Below are 19,517 nucleotides of genomic sequence, written 5' to 3'. Positions count from 1 at the left end.
CCCTGGGACCGGCCGGGTGCCGAGCACGGGGACCCGTGTCATGTGGGAGCTGACGCAACGCATCACGCTGGCACTAGAGAAAGCTGGCACTCTTTTATTAACGGCAGGTCACTAATAAATACATTACGGCAGCCAATAAATTATTACAATAACTAGAGATTTATTAAACCAACAAGTCACTCTTCTTACAAAATTACAGTTAATGTGGGGTGGGCGGCGGCGGCGGGGCTGGGACGTGGGGCCGCTGCACCTCGGGGAGGCTTGCTAAGGAAGGAGAGCAGCGCCGGGCTCCCCTCTGCCTGGGACAGGGGTGGGAGCATGGGGAGGAGGCCTGGGGTGGGGGGTGGGGATGAGCCAGGAGAAGAGCAGGGGCAGGAGGATGCGGGTGGGGAGGCGAGGAGAGAACGGGTCACAGCAGTGCTGAGAAAGGGGTGTGGGCTCCCGCTGGTGGTCTTGGAGCACTGGGCCTGGGGCTGAGCGCTTCCCCTCCAGAGGGACACCCCTCTCTGACGTGAGGGCCCAGGACTTTGGACTTGAAGTTCTCTTTCTGCTTCTGTCCCAGCCTGGCCCTCCCTTGACAGGGCCGTGTGTCTGGCTGGGGCGGGGTCTGTCTGGAGCGCCGGAGCCCCTGCGCTCTCTGGGCGGGGTGGCTCAGGACTAGCCTCGCTGCGGGGTGGGTAGTCGGAGGGGGCAGTGCCCACCCTGGCCCTGTTCCCTGGTCTGTGTGTTGTGCCCCGTCCCACCGCCCTGGGCCGCTGGGATCCTTCGCTCCATAGGCTTGGGTGTGGTCACAGGGGAACTGGCTGTGGGTGTTCACCACTGGCACCCCAGATTGAATCCACGGTGGCCACAGAGCCAGACCCTTGGGCCTCCGTGCCTGAGAGTGGCCAGGTGCCCCTAATCACTTCCAGAAGGCTCGGAGAAGAACAGACGCAGCCAGAAGGGGCTTTGTGTGCCTGGCTTCTCAAAGGGGGCTGGACAGACCCCACCTGGTCTGGAGCAGGGGCTGAGTCAGGACTGTGGCGGGTTTACTTCCCAAGAGGGCTGAAGAGCTCTCTGAGTGAGGCCAGGTGGAAAGAGGGAGGGTCAAGAAGGGAGGCAGGGGCAGGAAAAACTTGCGAATCGGCCCCGGGGGGGGATAACTGTAAGTACTCCTGGGGCAGCCCCTCCTAGCAGGGCTCATCCCGGCAGAAGGGAAGGGCCTCGGTGACAGGACTCCCGGGCCTTCCCTGTTGGGGGTTTACAGATAGCCTGCTTACGAGGGGTCTCGTGGGGGTGGGGGGGGCCTGTGGGAGACTCGCCGTTGCTCAGTATGGTCGCGGAGGGCCTGGTGTCTCCAGTTCCCGCAGTGGGGTGTGGAGCTGGCTGGGGGGAGAGGGGGGTGGTGGCCTCCTGCCTGGGCTCTGCCACCACTCCTGGGTAGGAGCACATGGCTATAGGCCCGCAGGCTCCATCGGGGCCAGAGACGGGAGAGAGGAAGGGGCCAAGGCCCCGGGCATCTAAGGCCTCCATGGAAGATGGCCGAGGACCCCAGAATGTCACAGCCGTCGGCCAGGGACCCAGAGCTGTGCTTTCTGCTCAGGGCTGGCGCAGAGCTCACACCCGCCTCAGGCCAGAGTGCACAGGTTCAAAGGAGCCCCTACTGGGCCTCAGGCACCGCTCCCCCCAGTCAGGCCGGAGAGCGCTGGGGACCGCTCAGTTCTCGGTAGGAAGGCCAAGACTGGGCTTTTGTGAGGGCAAGCAGTGCGGGGCACAGAACTTGCCCACAGGCATCTAGACGGCAAGCACAATTGTCATGGGTTTGGCAAAAGCGCTCCTCCGAGAAATCCAGTTTCTCCTTAACCCCCTAAATTAGAGCCATTCACAGACTTTAAGCATGGTCCTTTTGGGGACACGCACGGGGCCACCGTGGACAAGAGACGCACCCGTCTGGTCTCTCGCACTCTCAATCTCTTCCTCTCACACCCACACCCGCGACGGAGCCAAAACTCATCTGTCACCCTCCGTCATCCCTCCCCACGGTGATGCCGCTGGGAACGACGTGGATGGGAGACGCAGTGGACAGGGAGGGACATTCGTCCCGGATACCTTCTCTCTGTGGGCTCCTACTAGACAGCCAGGACTCCTGTGGCAGGCGGGGTGGAACGGCGGGAGCTCTGAGCAGCAGGGCGGCCCGGGGCACAGGAGAGCAGAAAGGCCCCAGCGACCTGCCCCTCCCGCCTCCTCCTGCTACAGATGAGAGGGCCATGGGCCCCGGGGTGGCCAGGGGCTCCCACCTCCAGGACGACGGCCTCAGAGGTGGGGCTGGCCAAGCACCCCGTCCCTCCTCTGGGCAGCTACTTTTGAGTCTGGGCTCACGGGGCCGAGTTAGGGGCGCAGCTGGTCATACCCAGAGCGGTAATGCTGGGAAATAACTGCTATGTCTTCACTGTTGGGCAGAACGGCTGCACTGGCCCTGGCCGTCACGGCAGGACATGGAGACTGCTGGCTCTCAGGGCCTGTCCTCTGCCGCGCCCCAGCACCTGGTACAAGGTGCTTCACACACAACAAGGCAAGCAACATTGAGGTGCACTTGGGCTGGAGGGGCGGTTCCTGCAGCCCGTCCACCTAGTGATTCCACAGGAGGCCAGGGGCAGAAGTAAGAGCCAGACCGGGGGAGGGGGGGCTTACTGGTGGCACCCCTCCCTGTAGGCATTTGGCACTAAGGGGTATGCCCTGGGCCCCCATGCACCAGCCAGAGCGCCATCCCTGCTGGAACCAAGAAGCCCAGAGCTGTCGGCACGGGGCTCTTCCCGGCTCTGGGGCAGTCCAGGGGGCTGCACTCGGAGTCCAGGACCAGAGCCCAGAGTGGAGGCTAGGAGAGCAGAGGGCTGGAGGAAGGAGCCAGAGGCCTCTCCAGGGGCACATCTGATTCCCCAGGCAGAGCCTGCCGTACAAGCACACGGGGCCCGCCTGGGGCGTTGGCTGGTGGCATTGGCCCGCTGGAAGCTCCTGGGTGTGAGAGAGAGGTGTGCTGATTGCCCAAGGCCAGCCGAGGCCTGGGTTAGCAAGCCACCCCGCTCCTTTCTGCTTAGGAACCTCTGTAGCAAAGCCCCTCTAAGGCATCCTAGGACTCTCTTTCCAAAAAAAGGGGGGCTGGGTATGTGTCCGAGCCAGCATGGGCCCCCCTCACAGCGTACATTCCAGCCTGGTAGTCCCATCTGCCCATCCTCCTCTGCTCCTGAGGCCTGGCGGGACACCACCAGCTTTGGACAAACCCTGGTTTCTCCACCAAGACAGAGGAACCCGGGGCCTTGGCTGCAGGGGCCACATCAACCCCTCCCCTGGGCCTCCCCAACCTCGGAACGCGGTGCCTGAAGGGCCGTGCCTGCCCTTGCTGAGCTGGATTCACTGCGAACTCGGGACAGAAAAGCCTGTCTACTCACATTCTGGAGCAGGTGATGGGAGAAAGTGAACGGGTCACCCTGGAGCCCGCAAGCCCTGGGCGTGAGGCCCTACTCCAGACAACACCAGAGCAACTTCCCCTCCGCCTCCCCTCCTCCGCCGCCTCCCACCTCTTCCTGGACCTCCGTCCAGGCGCGGGACTTGACCCCTCCACCCTCAACCACGTGCCTTTGCAATGCGTCAGTCTCAGAAGCATCTCCAGACCTATGAGGAGTCAGGGCTGGGGGTCCCCAGGAAGGCCACGGCAACCCCCAGGGGCGTGCAAGGAAGGATGGTCCAGATAAGAAAGGGCTTGTGCCTGGGGGCTGAGATCCAGGCGGAAGGCGGGAGGCACTCGCCAAGGTCGAGCCCTGGGACCCACACGCGCTTGGGTTGGTCCCACCCTGGCTTTTGGTGACGGAGCTGCCCTCAACCAGACAGACCCCAGAAAAAGCTGAGCAGTGGCTCCCGCTGGCCCCACCCCGTCCAGCACCGTGCCCCCCAGAGCCACCCCACACAGGAGGAGACCGTGCGGCTTTGAATGTGAGTCAGCGAGTGTAGTGCATGCCCGCTCTGGGCCAAACGGCGGCCACCCGCCTCCCCGGGACAAAACACTCAGCGATGAAGCGGAGGCCAGCGGCGCGGGCACTCAGCCCCCCGGCCCGGCCCCCGGGTTACCACGTGTTCTGATGTCTGGGGGACGGCGGCCCCTGGCGGCTGTGCCCTCCTCCCTCCTCGTCGCCGGCTGCAGGTGCTTCGCTGTCAAGTGCAGAGTGGTGTGAGCGGTGGTGGCGCTCTGGTTCCAGGGCAGGGGTGGGGCAGCAGCCAGGCGGGGAGGTGGGCAGCCGGTGGGTGAGGCGGGCGCTCAGTAGAGGCCGCAGCCCCGCAGGTTTTTGGCGATGATGACGTCCGTCACGGCGTCAAAGACAAACTGGATGTTGTTGGTGTCGGTGGCGCAGGTGACGTGGGTGTAGATCTCCTTGTGGGCGGACTTGTTCTTGCTCTCGTACTGGGCCTGGATGTAAGCCACGGCTTCTGTGAAGGCACTGGGGCCTGCAGGAGAGACCAGGAGCGGGCCGGTGAGGTGAGGCCGTGCCGCCCCAGGCCCGGGCCTCCCCGCGACAACCCTGAGGGCAAAGCCCGATGGCGGGGGGAGCGTGCTGGCCCAGCTAAGCCGACAGGGGGCCGTGGAATCAAGTCGGCAGTCGCGTCCAGCTTGAAAATAACGAAGCAAACTATCAAAGCTCACGGTGCCTCATCTGTATCAAGGGTGAGTCCTGGTTCATGAAACTCCTGTTTCCTTTCGAATCTGCACCCACTGACTCCTGCTGCATGTGTTCCTTCATACCGTGGGCCCTGCTCCGAGACGGCGGCCTGCAGGCTGGTCCGCCCTGGGTCACCTCCCTTGGCAGTTGCTGGGTGGCCGTGAGCCACCTTGGCCTCCCCGCCTCCTTCTCACCCCGGGCCTTTCTTCTGTTAGCTACCAGGTATTAACAGCTGCCCGGCTCTGCTGCGGGCCTGGGGAGTGCCACACTGCCCCGTTCCCAGGACAGCCCAGGGACAGGTGTTTCGGGAGAGCAGCTGCTGTCCGGGGAGAAGCAGAACAGGACTCCCAGCTTTGCACTGAAGCCCTCAGGGGCTCCAGGAGTTGGGGCGGAGCCATGGTAGGGCTGCCACCACCCACAGGGCAGGCAGGGAGTGGAGCTGGATCTTAGAGCCGGGCTGGGGTGGAAAAGCCTGGGAGGGGCCCATCTGGAAGGGGTTCCGGGTCCCTCAGGCACATGGGCACATGGGCCAGGCCTTGAGGGTCGACCAGACCACAGCTGCTTCTGAAATCAGGGCTGGAGGTGAGGGAGGGTGTCCCTGGGACCTACAGGCCATCGCTTAGATCTCCTCAGCCCCAAACCAGCCGTGGTGACTGCCCCATCCCGCCTGCTTCTGCTATGCCACAGGCCACAGCCCAGGTCCCTTAGGGCGGGATCCACAAACCCCCACATCGTGGCTAAGTGGTGGGCATGAGGGCCTTGTCCGTCTCTGGTTGCATACTACTGGGGGCCTGGCCTCTGGGGTAGTCAGCCTGGCCTTAAGGGAGGGGGAGACAATACTGCTTGTCTGGCCCCAAGCCGTGACCCCCACATCTTCAGCCTGGGGGCTCCCCTGACGGGCCCGCCTCGTTGGGACTCTGCCCCTGCCCTGTGCTTTCCAGGCCGGGGGCTGGTCAGGCTGGGGAGGCCCACTTCTCCACCCACTCACTCCTCTGGCCAGGCTCTGGCCATCTGGAAAAGCCAATGGGTCACCTTTCTGGCCACCTTTGCTGGTGCATGGGGTCCTGGTCAGGCTGTCCTCCCTGGCTGCCCGTACCTCCCACAGCTGGGTAAACCATGACAACATTAACAGAGGCGGCTCTGATCTCCTTAGCCCCTCTGCAGGGAACCCAGCGTCTCTACTACTTGAGAAGCCCTGTCATGGCCAATGGCCACTCGCCGCATGTAAGAGCCCGTATGGGACTCAGCACTCAGGACAGGGTGCTGCTATGGTGCTTGTTAGTCACGACAGCACGATGACAGTCCCAGCAAATGTTCAGTGAGCACCTACCACGTGCCAGCTGCCATGCTAAGCTCTCCATGCTCATTAGCTCACTTTGTCCTCACAGCAAGTCCTGAGGGAGGGCGGCAGAATCCCAGCGATTACGTAACCTGCTATGAGTGGCAGAGCTGGGCATGACCCTCTGGCTGCCGGACTCGAAGCCCTGCTTTTAAGCCCCTTATCGCCCTGGTGCTGTCACCTCACTGGTAATCTGTGTTTACAGATGACCAAGCTGAGGCTCCAAGAGGTCGCTGAGCTCCCATAACTCATGCGTGGTGGAACCAGGATTCCGACTGGGCTCCCCCGGACCGCACGGCCTGCCTCCCTACAGCACATTCGGGGGGTCGGGGCGGGGGAGGCCCGTCTTCTGCTCTGTGCTGGATTCTTCCTCCAGCCGTGCCTCCGCAGAGCACGGTGACGGCGGGCCAGGCGAGGCCAAGGGGCGACTCCCTCGGGAACTCGCGTGGCCAGAAGCAGCTGCGAAGGCTCCTGCCGTCCCTACCGGGACGGGGACTCTCTACCTGTGTATTCGGGGAAGCAGATGGTTAGCGGGGACTTCTTGATCTTCTCTTCAAATATGTCCTTCTTGTTCAGAAACAGGATGACGGACGTGTCTGTGAACCACTTGTTGTTGCAGATGCTGTCGAATAGCTTCAAGGACTCGTGCATGCGGTTCTGCAACAGAGCGGAGAGGCAGGTGAGGCTGGCAGTGCCCGGGGCCCCGAGTCCCCGCGGCCACCGCCACAGCGCACCAAGCAAAGGAGGGGACCGCCGCCGTGGCCGACCGTGCCACCAACGGACGGAGACAGGAGGACCCGCAGGACAAACGGGACACGCTCCTTACTTCATTCCACACGCAGGCAGGCTGGGGCAGAGCAGGGCGGGCGGGGCGGGGAATGCTGCCCACCTCCCTGACCCCTGCGGAGGGCCGCCCTGGGACAGGGCAGCGAAGTCCCCCGGAGGGGCTCCGGCTCACGGAGAGGACATGCACCATGCACGCAGGGGACAGGGGCAGCACCACCATCCAACACGTCTACACGGAACCACGGGCCATGCAGAGTTCTCTATCGGGGTCTCATTCGGTTTAACCAGCGGGGGTGGGGGGGTGCACGCATTCCTTTGGGAAACATTAACCGAGGACGAAGAGATCCTCGAATTAATCCAGAGTTGGAAGCAGACACCAGGGGGACAGCGTCTGGGGGGTGATCTTGCTGTGGCCTTGGTGCAGGTGGGGGATGGGGTTGGTTGGCTGGGCCGCGGCTGGGCCGGCGGCGGCTCTGGGTGAGTTGTTGGGGCTGGTTTCTCAGTAGAGTGGCCAGAAGAACCCCAAGAAGAAACCCAGCAAAACAGATTAATACGGAAAGGAAGATAAAAACCCAGAACACAGGAGGAAAAGAGAGAAGAAAAAACTGAAATATTGGTTCCACGAGTCTTGGGTCCAGAGCGTCAAGGCCAGCCCCTCCTGAGGCCCCCACGCAGGCTGGCGGAGGCACGGTCGCCCGGGACCAAGAATGAGGACGGCGAGGGTGGGGAGGCGGGAGTGGGCGGGGCAGGCAGTCACAGCAAGTCACCCGGCGGGGCCCTGACAACCTGGTGCTTTCAACTCTTAACTGATGGTTTCGGTTGGAGGGAGGCACTTCATACCTGCCCAGCTTGGAGCGTCTCTCAGAATCTGCGCATGGTTTTGGCCTTGGTTTGGCAAGTTAAGGCCCTGCAGGCGGCGGTGACGATAGTGGCGTGGAGAAGCGGTGGCAGGCCGAGGCCCAGGGCCGCTGGAGCCACTGGCTTGGGGTATGAGGACGGGATGAAACCCTTGGGCTGCCGGGGCGCAGTGGGTGTGGTGGCTGGCCGGCGGGGGGGTGGGTGGGTGGGGTGGGGGGCAGCCCCAAGCCCCCGGGCCCCTGGCCAGGCTCCAGGAGCCGTCTGCAGACCCCTCTGTCCCGGCAGGCCCCGCTCCTGCCCCAGGACAGGAGGGACGTGCGGGCTGAACACAGGAAGTCTGAGGACCAAGGACCGGTCAGCAGGGTCCAGCTTCCGCCTCCCGAGGGTGGAGTGTCCATGTCCCACAGCTTGTCCTTTCGCCACACGCTTGGATGGAGCGGCCCGACCACAGCTGTCTCCCGAGCACAAAGTCCTGAGTGCAGCGGGCCTCACTGCCGTCCATGAGGCTGCTCGACTACCGTGGTCATTTTACGAAAGAGGAAGGGAGAGGCTGCCCACGCTCACCCAGTGGCAAGGGCAGGGCCAGGCTCTGGCTCCCCAGCTGCCCAATGCTGCCGAGTCCCGGACACACAGACGTTTGCTTAGTTCTCCTGCCATGGTATTGTTTGCGCCTTTGTGGGTGCTTGTCATGTCGTGAAGCCCATTCCTGGAGGGCCGCTGCTTTTCCCGGGAGGCACAGGCAGCCTGCTTTGGGGTGGAAAGGGCTCCAGGAAAAGCCCGTTCCTGGCCTTGGCTTCCCCAAGGTCCTGTGCTTCAGCCCTTGTGCATCAAGGGCCGGGGAAATGGGGCAGGAAGAGAGGGGAGAGAAGGCGGAAGAGGGACAGTCAAGTCAAGAAGAGAAGGAGGTGGAGGGGCCTGGGGGGAGAGCTCCCCAGAAGCTGTGCTCCACTCAGGAGCAGGGCTGGTGAGGGGCTCCCGGAGGCGTGGCTGGGCTGGACAGGGTGGGCAGACCGGGACGGCTACGCGAGCACAAGTCCTGGCACCCAACCAGGCCCGCATTTACTGGTGACCCGAGGGCCAAGGAGCTCGAGGCCCCGTGGCTGCCAGACCCACAGATGTCCCTTCGCTTCCACCTGGCGCTCCAGACACGAGTGAGCGGCCCTGCCCCACGGCTGTGGAGCCTGTGACTTGGGTTTAAGCTGCGTGCAGGCCTGGGAGGGCAGGGCACAGGGGAGAGGCGAATTCAGGGAGAGTGGCCCTCCCGCCCTCCCGCTCTCTGCTCTCTTTGCAACCTGTGGCTGGGCTAGCATCGCGTTCACTGCCCAGCCCTGCTCTTGCTCCCAGGCTTTGGAGGGAGAAAAGATGAGCCAAGTGGAGCCCAGACCATGTGGGGGGACGCCCCTGCACGGTGAACAGCTGCTTCAAAGCACAGGGTCAACCGGCGGAACAGTGAGAGATGCGCCAGGGCCGTCCCTGTGCAGGGGTGCATGGTGGGGGGCAGTCAGTGAATCCGGGTCCAAGCACGGCCCAGTGTGGGCATCTACCCACCGCCCGGCTCCAGGGATCCAAGACGCCACAGCCTGCCAAGGCCACTGAGAGGGACAGCGTTACCAGAAGGAGCTCCCGGCCAAGGCCCAGGAACCTCGCCCCTGGACAAGGCAGGGCTTAGGGGGCTTTGCTGGGACCCAACTCAGTGGTGCAGCTGGCCCCAAAAGAGGAAGGGCAAGGAAGACAAACCAGCATGGGGTTCGCCTCCGCCCCCGCCGGCGGCTCCCATCCCAGTCTGCCAAAAGCCTCGTCCATGTGCCAGTCCCTCCCCATGGCGCGGCACCCCCAGCCTGCAGCCCATCTGAGGCGCACAGAAGCCCTGTGGGACCAGCAGGCCGGGACTGCGGCGGAGACAGACCCAGAGAGACCGCCTTGCTCAGGGCCTGCCGTGACAACGCACTGCTTCAAGCTCTCAGCGCTGACTGTGAGAGGCTGGGGGCCCAGGGTCTGTGCGTGCTTCCCACAGCAGGGGCTGACCCCATAGCCAAGAGCCCATGACCCCCCGAGGTGCCCTGGGCTCGTCTCCAGGGACCCCGTGGGTGCATCACGCCAACACCCAGCTTCCTTTGCAGGTTGTATAGACGGGCCCACTGCTCAGTGGATGCCCCCCACACATAGGGACGGTCGCCAGTGACGGTACAACCACCAGCTCCGCGGTTCCAAGCATTTCACGCGCGTTCTCTCATTCCATCGCCGATGGCCCCACGACGATTGTACTATCGGTACCCCACTTCAACAGATAATAGTAACCGAAGCAGGGAGGGAGCCCCCGGAATTTGGCGGCAAACCAGAAGTAGGCTCAGAGAAAGGCCGCACCTCCCTTTGAAGCCAGCCTGGCCATCCTCCTCTGAGGAGGGGCCCGCGCCCCGCTGCCCACACCCCCTCACCCCACCAGCCGCACGCAGCTCCTCTGGCTGCAGCCCAGCCAGCGCTCAGGGCGGGCTGTCAGGCCTAAGACTGGCTATTTCTGTCTTACATACAGTCTTGCTTGACTGTACCTTGATTTCTTTTAGGATTGGCTTAATTCCGTTCTGGCCCGATGGCCTCCGGGCTTCTGCTGTGACTACCGAAGAGGCACTAACCGCCCGCGGTGGCCTCTCCTGCACCCGCATCACGGGGCGTCTGCCTGGCCGTCGCCACAGAGGGAGCGGGCACGGCCCCCCAATGGCCGAGCCCCAGCCAGCACAGCTGGCCCCGCCCTGGAGCCACCGGGGCCACTGAGGCCGAGTCTCTCCGTGCCGCCACGGGCCGGGCGGGCCCGGGGCCACTCACCGTGGTCTCGTCTTCATGGAGCACCTGGTCGTAGCCGCTGAGCGCGACGCAGAAGATAATGGCTGTGACGTCCTCAAAGCAGTGGATCCACTTCTTGCGTTCAGATCGCTGGCCCCCGACGTCGAACAGCCTGGCGGGGGAGACAGGGAAGCTGTGAGTGGTGGGTGTGGGGATGCCTGGTCAAGCCCCTAGCCTCCCGGGGAGCCCCGTGGCAGGTGCTGATGGGCAGACTGCTGCCGTCTGGACCAGCGCTGGGCTGTGCTCACATGCCGGGGCTCAGAGACCTGCCCTTGCATCTCGAGAATTTTTCAAAGGGGGGTGCCTCAGCTGGCCCCCAATAAATGCTTCTGTGAGGCCCTCCTCTCAGGGCAGCATGCATAGCCTGTTCCTGGCCTTCCGTGTGTCTGGTCATGTCTGTGTTTTGGGCAAACTCCAAACCGGCCAGAGGGGTGTCAGGTAGGCAGGGATCGGCACCCATTACACAGAGGGAAAGGGAGGCACCAAGGGGTGAAGGGCCCGTGGTCCTGGCGAGGGCTGGTATGGTAAAGCGAGGGTCTGACCCGGATCTGTCTGCAGACAGAGCCTCACCTCTGCTCTGTGCCACCCCTCCCCGGCAGAGGGCTGCCTGCCTCTCCCCCCTAGACACCACCCGCCAGGAAACACGAGGGCTGTGGGAGGAGACTGTGGGCAGGTACGACCACGTCCCGGAGGTAAGAGGTCAGTCTCCTCCCCTGAGCAAAGACCCACAGCCTCCCAGGCCCGGGCTCTGACCCAGTGTGCATGGGGAACCCTGGCCCTCTCGACAGAGGAGAACCGCTGCAGGCAGAAGCCAGTAAGCTCAGGGCAAGGCAGTAGGTTGAGTTCCTGTCCTGCCACCACCTCCCTTGGGTCCTGCTTCCGTATCTGAAATACAGGGGCATGGCCCCCTCGTCTCTGTGGCCCCTCCAAAATGCTGATTGTCACGCTTTGCCCGCTGCACAGCCCCGAGCCCAGGTCCCCTCCCTGTGACCAGAGGTGTGGGTTGGAGACACTGAGGAGACCAGAAGGCAAGAGACACCTTGTGGGGCCACTCAGCCACTGCTGTACTCCCCATGTTCAGGGGAGGCTTTGCGTCCAGTGTTGCCTGCTGGGTCCAGGACCCCCGGGGCAGAACTTGAGCCCCCTCAGTCTGTGTGAGAGCAGGCCAGGGCCGGGGAGGTGGTGTGGGATCCAGCCCTCCTAGGCGCGACAGGGGGCCACAAAACAGGGCCTTACACTGTGGTCCCTGCCCCCCTGGCTCTCCTCCTGTGCCACGGACACCCAGAAACCACGTCTGGAAGGTAGGCGGGAGCAGGACAGGGACTCTCAGGCCTCAGGACAGGGAGGTTATCCCAGGTGGGGACACAGCTCTCCAAGAGGGCCTGAGAAGTCCAGCTTCCTGCCTCAGGCTTCTGTTCTCAGGTGCTCTGAGCTCCCGGACTTGAGTCGTGTTCGGTGCTTGGGGACAGCTTTGCTCCTCCCAGGCCTCGGTTTCCCCACATGTACCTAGAGATGGTGGGTCAGCTAGTCTCTAAGCCCCTTCCAGCTCTGAGATTACCTGGGTCCTTGGGGTCTCACAGACACTGCTGGGCTTATCCATCCTCATTCCCTCCCCTCCCACAACGAGGCCTTCAAGGGGCCACCTGGGGGATTCACCCTCCTTCTCCTCCTTCTCCTCAGAGGACTCCCCTCCTTTGTCCACTCAAATCCTCCCTGTTTCTTGGAGACCCATTCCAGGTTGCTTCCTCCAGGAAGCCTCCCTGGTCGTCCTGGCCCCTGAACTTGGCGGAAAACAGACACACAGACGGGTCCCTTCTTACATCTAACTGCCTGTCCCAACTGGAAAGCTCCCCAAGGCAGACGAGACGAGGCCGAGAGGCTGGTGTCTCCCAACTGTCACAGTGCCCTTGCCAGGGTTCGGGAGGCTCCCCGGGCCTCACCTGAAGTGGAGGTTCTTGAATGTGAAGTGGGTTTCTACGATGCCAGTGGTTTTGACCCTGGTTCGGAGGATATCCTGCTCGGTGGGCTGGTAGTCGGCGGCCCCGATCCGATCCAGGCTGTCCAGGTAGCTGGGAGGGCAACACACAGGGGCCCTGAACAAGCCAGCCCAGCCCCGGGCAGCGCCTCCTGGGGGCCGGCCGTGGAAGTGACGGCCCCACCTCCTCCACCCCCCCCCCACCCCCGGTGCTGGGGGCAGAGAGTGGGAGGCGCCACTGAGAAGCAGCTTCTGTCCTGCCCTCACATTCTCAAAGAGCCCCCAGCTCAGACCAAGGGCTGTGTGCACAGTTCCAGGGGTGGTGCACTTAGAGAAGAACAGGAGACTAACACGTTTGTAATGCTGTTGTGCCAATAGCAGCGGCCCATAGTTAACATTTGACTTTTCGCTTGTGTGACCATGTTTCATCCTTAGTGGCCCTGAGTTATATGTACCGTTTTGTAGATTAGAAAACTGAGGGTCAACAAAGATAAGGCCCTTGCCCAGCTGTGAGCCGGGGCTCGAACCTAGACATCTGGTCCACCCCTTAACAGTACTCTCGAGTGCTTCCAGGAGGCCTCTGGGCATCTGCCCACCTTTCTAGACTTGCTGAGAGTTACCAGGGCGTCTGCGCCATCTTCCCATCTGATGCCCTTGGAAGAGAGGCTCAGAGGTGACATAGCCAGGCAGGGGCTGGGACCCACATCTTTGGCATCAGCGCTCTCTTTTCACATCACCACTGGCTCTGGAGACAGACCATGTCTTTGCACTTGACCCATCCAGGCCAAGCACCCGGAAGGGCTTTGGGGGTCTGTATGGGTTAGACTTGAACCTGAAGTGGGGGTGGGATCTGGAAAACCAGGAAGGAGGTGGGCCAGGCCTAAAGGAGGATTCAGTGACCCACAGGGCTGGCTGGGCCACCTACCCCTTGTGCTGGGGGAGAACTACATCCAGCGCACAGGAGAGGAGCCCCGAGGGTCCAAGCCACAGGACGTGGGGGCCCAGGATGCGTGTGGAGCGGCTGCCCGTCATTAGCACTAGCCCTGGGGCATGTGGGGCTTGGTTTCTCAGCTTAAGGATGTTCATGGGGCTGGTGGGGGGGGGGCGTCTTCACCGATGAGGGTTTCCACTGGTAAACCAATAATCCAGGCCCACCTCAAATCCCTGCGAGGGTCTTCCCTAGAGAAATACAACTGAATGAGGGATTCCCAAGGGTAGGAGGTGTAAGCGTGAAGTCACATTGTTAGAAAAGGGACCCTGCTAGGATTGGAGCCTGGTGTGCCTGACTCCAGATACCGTGCTCTTAAACAGGCCTCCGGGCCTGCTCTCCGCTGTGGCAGGAGGGGAACGGAGGCTGCAGAGCAGACCTGGGAGCGCTGGCTGCCTCAGCGTCTCCTGGCCAGGCCCCTGGGAGCGTCAGGGCTCTGGGCTCCACCTGGAGGAGGCCCTCCCAGCCCTTCCCAATCCTCCTAACCCCTCTGGGTGTGACCCCTCGCACCCTCTCCCTCTGCTTAGGAGCTCTGCTGGTTTTGAAATGACCCTCGTTCTGTTGTCTCCAGCTGGACACCAGGGCTGGGGAGCCTCTGGTCTTGCCCCCCCCCCCCCCCCGCACCATCCCAGCCGGGGAAACCTGCTTTAGACAGAAAATCTGGCCCTCTGTCTCTCCGTGCTGGCTGAGCCTCACGCAGGGATGTGGCTGAGGGAGGGAAGGGTGAGCAAGTGGGAGGGGCACCCACTGGATGTACCACCTCCCTGTCGTGCCGGCTGCTGGGATGAGGCAATGAGCACGGCCAATACCATCCCTACCTCCCCAGAGCCTACATTGGTGTGTGTGTGTGTGTGTGTATGCACGCGCGTGTGAGACAATTAACAGTAAGTAGGATCTAGAACATGTCAGAAGGACACAGGTAGTTGGTAAGGAGGCAGCCCGAGGAGGGTTGCTGTTGGACAGAGGGGGGCTGGGGAAGGCAGGAGGACACTGGAATGGAGACTGAGGGGAGCTGAGCCTCTCCCCTTGCAGGGTCAGAGGCCATCCTGCGGGTGGTGTGGTGGGAAGCGCCTGTCCGTGGCAGGGGGAGGAAGCTGTGGGACTGGAGTGCGGTGATGGAGGCAAGGGTGGGGCACGGCTTGTAGGCACTTGGGCGCCCACGTTGAGTGAGCTTCTGGAAGGTTCTGATGTAGAGTGTGGGAACAAGGACTCTGCTGCTGTAAGGAGAGCAGATCATCGGGAGGGAGGAGTAGGGACACCTGTTGGGAGGTTGCCGGTCCCTGCAGGTGAGAGGCCACGGCAGGTCGCACAGCAGCGGCAGCTGTGCTGGGGCCTGGGGGAGGCGGGATGTGGGAGGCAGAGCCCATTAGAGCCACCTCCTCATGGTATAACAGAGCTGCTCTTAGTGGGAGGAAGAGCGGGGGCAGGGCAGGTTTGGGGACGGGTGGGAGCTGGGAGTCAGGTGGCACGTGTAAATTTGAGATGTGCTGAGATGTCTGAATGGACACAGAGGAGGCAGAACTCAGGAGGGAGGGCCGGGTCAGCCCCAGACGGGTGAGAGTTGTCTGGGCCTGTGAGGAACTGAGGGCGATGAGGCTGGAGCAGCTCACCCAGGCCCTCAGCGCGGACTGGAAGAGGTTCAAGGGCTCCAGGGAGGGCAGAGGCAAGAAGTGGGGAGGGGGCGTGTGGGGGGGTGCTGCAAGGAGGGGGTCGAGAGCCTGAGCGGTCTCAGCTGGGTGCAGGAACAAAGCCTGACGGGTGGGCTCCGGAGAGAGGGCAGGAGAAAAAACAGTACTAACCAGACCATGGAACTAGTCTGTACAGCCCCTGCTTGGACATGCTCTGGTTTCTGGGCTCCTGGGGCTTGTTTCAGCATCATCCAGAGGGGCAAGGGGAGAGCCAGCCTTGTCCACAGAGGCCTGGATGCAGGGAGCCTGGCAGCACTGGCCACCACCCTGTCCTCTCAGGGCCCTGGTGTCCTCGCCTATCAAGTGAGGGGATCGGGCTGGGGGACATGGTGAAGGGCTGTGGGCCTTTGGGAGTCACTCACACCATCCCCCTGGAACTGGGCCCAGAGACAGCCCCTATGGGGCTCCCTCTCTCTCTCTGTCAAATAAATCCACTGTTAACTGTGTCGTATATCGCACCCAGGATTCTGTCAGAAAAAGGGATCTGGCTGCTAAAACCATGACCGCAAAGCCACCATGGACCAGGAAGGGTTTAAGGCCCTTGCTTAACCTGACTGCTGTGGGTTCCTGCCGTCGCCTGCCCCAGGACCCTGTCCCAGAGACAAACACAGAGAGAAGGGGGTGGGTTTCCTCAGTTGACTTGGTGGGAAGTTGACAAATATTGACTCAAGCTTCTTACTCAAAGTTATAAGGTAACCATCAGAACAAACACAAGTAATCCCCTAACTGGCAAGACACTGGTAGTGGAAGTGCGGCAGAGACATGGGGGGCGGGCAGGTGAGCTGAACTCCTCCAATTCCATCCTAGAGGCCACTCAATACTATAGCAGGTGGAAGGGTCAGGTTTTCCTAGACAACACGGGGACAGAGAAATGGAAATAGTAGTTGGAGGGAAAAGGAGTTTACTATTAATTTTATACCTCTCTGCAGCATTAAAAAAATTTTTTTTTGCAATGTATTCATGTTATAATTAAAAGGACAACACTTTGAGTGGAGAGCACAATTTGATGGCACAAGTGGAGTGGGGGAATGGGAAGGCCCTGGACTGGGGCCCAGCAGGGGCTCCGGGGGACGACCTGGGTCGGTGGGAGGTGTGATTTGAGCGTGCACCAGCAGCTGTGGGAACAAACCCCCGGGCTCACACCCCTGCCGGCCGAGGTGTCCCTGGGGGCTCATCAGGGCCCGGGGCCGGCTCACTACCACCTGGGACTCCCACGACCTAGCACTCACCCGGTAGACAGTCTGGGTGTGCAGAAGCGGGAAGATGCTCTCACCCTACTCGAGTGCCTAGCTCGGTAGCGGTCATTGTGGCCGATGGAAACGGCCCAACGTCCATGAGCAAGTGCCGTTTTCTGGGCCCGCACCTCTGCTCCACCGCCAGGGTGTGGGCCAGGGTTTCTCAGGCTCAGCACTACTGACGCTTTGGCCCAGAGATCCCTTGGTACGGAGGGCTGCCTTATGCCCAAAGGGTGTTCAGCCGCAGCCCGGCCCCTGCTCACTAGATGCCAGCAACACCACCCGAGTCGGGGAAACAAGAATGTCTCCAGACATTGCCAAATGTCTCCTGGGGCAGAGTGGTCCCGGCAGAGCAGCAGGGGTGAGGACGGCCGAGGCAGATCGCTGGCGGAGCACACACTTCCTAAGGCCGTGGGTTTAAGCCCAGAGGCTCCTGCTGGCAACCTGGGCACGAGACTGCAACAGTGGGCTGTAGTCCCAACGTCTCCAGGACAGAAGACATGCCCCAGCCAGTGAGGGCCATTCCCAGGGGCGTGGAGCCCCCAATCTGGGGAACAAGGGTGTGCAACTTGAAGTGACAGAGCTGCTGTCGCAGCAAGAGCCCCCACAGGCCACCTTCTCTACCTCGCCCTTTGTGCCCCTTTCAGCCGTCTCTGGCTTCCATCCAGCCTCTTCCCTTGCCTTCGCTCCCCGTTCTCCCCTTTCCTTCTCTCTTCTCTCCTTCCCTTCCCCATATTTGGTTAATAACGCACTACTAAAGGATATGTTCGATTATTTCCTTATTTCCTGATTCTTATTTAAAACATTCATTTTAAAGATAGAGGAATGAAAAGCTTATTTTCTCTAAAATGAAACAAAAATGACATCATGTCCATTATTTTCCGCCTGTGTGGCTCTGGATTTGTACTTACGGCATCAGGGCTTCTCCAGAGGGAAAAAGTTGTTAGACTGAAGACCCTCCTTCTGGAGTGCCAGGCCCCGTCCAGGGCCGGGTGGGGGTGGGCCCCGCGCTCTGGGAGCTCTGCAGCTAGCGGTCTCTTGCGTGCTCTGCCTCCCGGGCCGTCCTCACCCGGGGGCGGGAGGAGAAGCCCCTTCCCACTCCTTCCCGACACCTTTCCTGACACCCGTGGCAGAACACGTCACAGGAGTTCTGGCCTCAGCCCAGGACCCCTCCCTGAGCACCCGCCCCTCCCCTTCCACGCCGGCCTCAGTGCCCTGCTGGCGGCCTCCCCAGCCCCGAGACACTCACTATTTGGCAGAATCGTTGAGCTGATACTCCCGAGACCTGTTGAAGCATTCCTGGATTCCTGAGTCGCCCCAGAGCCGCATCATGGCGGAAAGCAGTTCTGCGGAGAAGGGCTCGGTGTCCTCCATCCGACTCACCACGTCACACACCATCTTGGCATCAGCCTGTGAGGGGAGAGGGGTGGCGGCTTTGAGGCTTCGGTGGGGTCAGAGGCCTGGCTGGGCACGGGCTAGGGCACCGGGACAACAGCTCAGCCCTCAGCCTGCTCAGGAGAAGTGGGCCACGAGACACAGTGTGGACACAGTCTGGTCTCCCAGGCCCTGGGGACGGGGGCCTTCAGGGCCTTCTGTCACAGCACTGTCCCAGCTCAGCAGCATCAACCACGCCCCGGCAGCCTGAGTGTCTCCAGGGGGCAGGAAGGGAGAGGACAGGACAGGGCCCTGCTCTCCACCCACCAGCTCAGCCAGGACAGCCCTGCTTTCATCTGTTTAGAAAACGGGTTTTGCAGAGTACTTGTTTTTTTGGGGAAAAAAAAAATCAATGTTTTTAACTAATGTAATTGCCTCTACTTCTTACCCAGGTGGAGCAAAGTCCCTGGAATTGGACAAACCAGGGAGAGGGACATTCTGGTTACTTGAGAATTGCAGGGAGCTGACGGACTGGGCCCCAGGGGACTGAGCCCCTTGGGGGAGGGGGCATGAAGAGGCTGGCTGTCCAGTCATGTCAATATTCAATGTCAAGAGCTTAGGCCCTTGGCTGGTCCAAAGTTAAAACTCAATTTTTAAAAAAGATATTATTTATTTATTTGAAAGAGAGAGAGAGAGAGAGAGAGAGAGAGGGTGTGAGTAGGAAGGGGCAGAGCAAGAGAGAGAGAAACTCAAGCAGACTGTGCTGAGCAAGGAGCCTGATGCAGGGCTCGATCTCACGACCCTGTGATCATGACCTGAGCCGAAATTAAGAGTCAGACCCTTAACTGACTGAGCCACCCAGGCGCCCCCAAAACTTAATTTTATTAATTTTTAGTTACTTATTTGCCATCGACTTGTGGCCTACTTCTCCCTGGGGGCCAGAGAGGCCCAGTCCTGGTTAAACAAGGGAAGGGTAGAAGGGTGAATAAAGAGATAGGGAGTTTGCCTTTCTCTGACTCTCTCCCCTTCCACTGTTGTCTGAGGGGCTGCAATTTGCCCAAGGCGCACCGTGGAGGCTGAGACTCTGTTGGTCTTGCGTAAACAGTACGGCGTAATGAACAGCTGTCTCCCCCCCTCCCCTTCCTCTGGGATACCAAGCAGGGTCACTGTTTTCAGAGACGATGGACCACATCCGTGTAACACCCAAACTGGGAAGGCAGGGGTCTCTGAAGACGCAGAGACTCTTGGAGCAGCCACAGGACCTTCCGGCACAGCACCGCGCACACGCAAGCACCTCACGGAGGGGCGGCGCCAGACTGCATTAAGGGGCCTGGCTCTCCGCCCCTGCCGGAGTCCCTGCCCTTTGCCTCCCCTCTTTGCAGTTGCTGCCCCCTGGACGCAGAACAGTTCCTCTGTCCTTGCTCTGTCCTTGACTGGGAGTGGCTGTGGGCCATGCTCCGGCCCATATAAGGATGTGGAAGCTCCCCAGCCAGCCCTTCTGAGGCCTCGCATGGTCCCGCTTGTCCTGCTGGGCCTTCCCCATCATCACGAACACGCCCGGGCTCCCCTGTTCATCCAGCAGGTGGATGAGGGACGCACGGAGCACAGTGAGCCACCCTGGGTCTGTGGTCCCCAGCTGAACTCCTGCCCCACAAAAAGGAATAACTGCTGCTGTAAGCGATCGAGTCAGGGGAGGTTTCTTAGTACCGTTGCGGCCGTAACTAACTAGCGCTCTGTAACTAGCCCTA

General features: G+C 61.5%; 1 protein-coding gene across 2 annotated transcripts in view; it reads right to left on the bottom strand.

The window, feature by feature from the left end:
* The window catches only part of GNAO1 (G protein subunit alpha o1), a 165,293-nt gene that overhangs the window by 8,561 nt on the left and 137,215 nt on the right, over positions 1 to 19,517 (bottom strand). The window contains exons 4-8 of one of the 2 annotated variants that reach the window (XM_026494788.4): positions 17,645 to 17,805; positions 12,450 to 12,578; positions 10,492 to 10,621; positions 6,531 to 6,684; positions 75 to 4,476 (exon numbers count right to left, since the gene is read on the bottom strand). In XM_026494788.4, the coding sequence (XP_026350573.1) occupies positions 4,289 to 4,476; positions 6,531 to 6,684; positions 10,492 to 10,621; positions 12,450 to 12,578; positions 17,645 to 17,805 (762 nt within the window). In that variant the 3' untranslated portion in view covers positions 75 to 4,288. Of the gene's footprint in view, positions 1 to 74; positions 4,477 to 6,530; positions 6,685 to 10,491; positions 10,622 to 12,449; positions 12,579 to 17,644; positions 17,806 to 19,517 lie in introns of those variants that run through there. The other variant, XM_026494787.4, reaches the window with a different exon arrangement.

This window comes from Ursus arctos, unplaced genomic scaffold, assembly GCF_023065955.2.
Source record: "Ursus arctos isolate Adak ecotype North America unplaced genomic scaffold, UrsArc2.0 scaffold_19, whole genome shotgun sequence".
Lineage (NCBI taxonomy): Eukaryota > Metazoa > Chordata > Mammalia > Carnivora > Ursidae > Ursus > Ursus arctos.
Note: the sequence above shows the minus strand (reverse complement) of the source record. Positions and strands in the feature narration are given on the sequence as shown.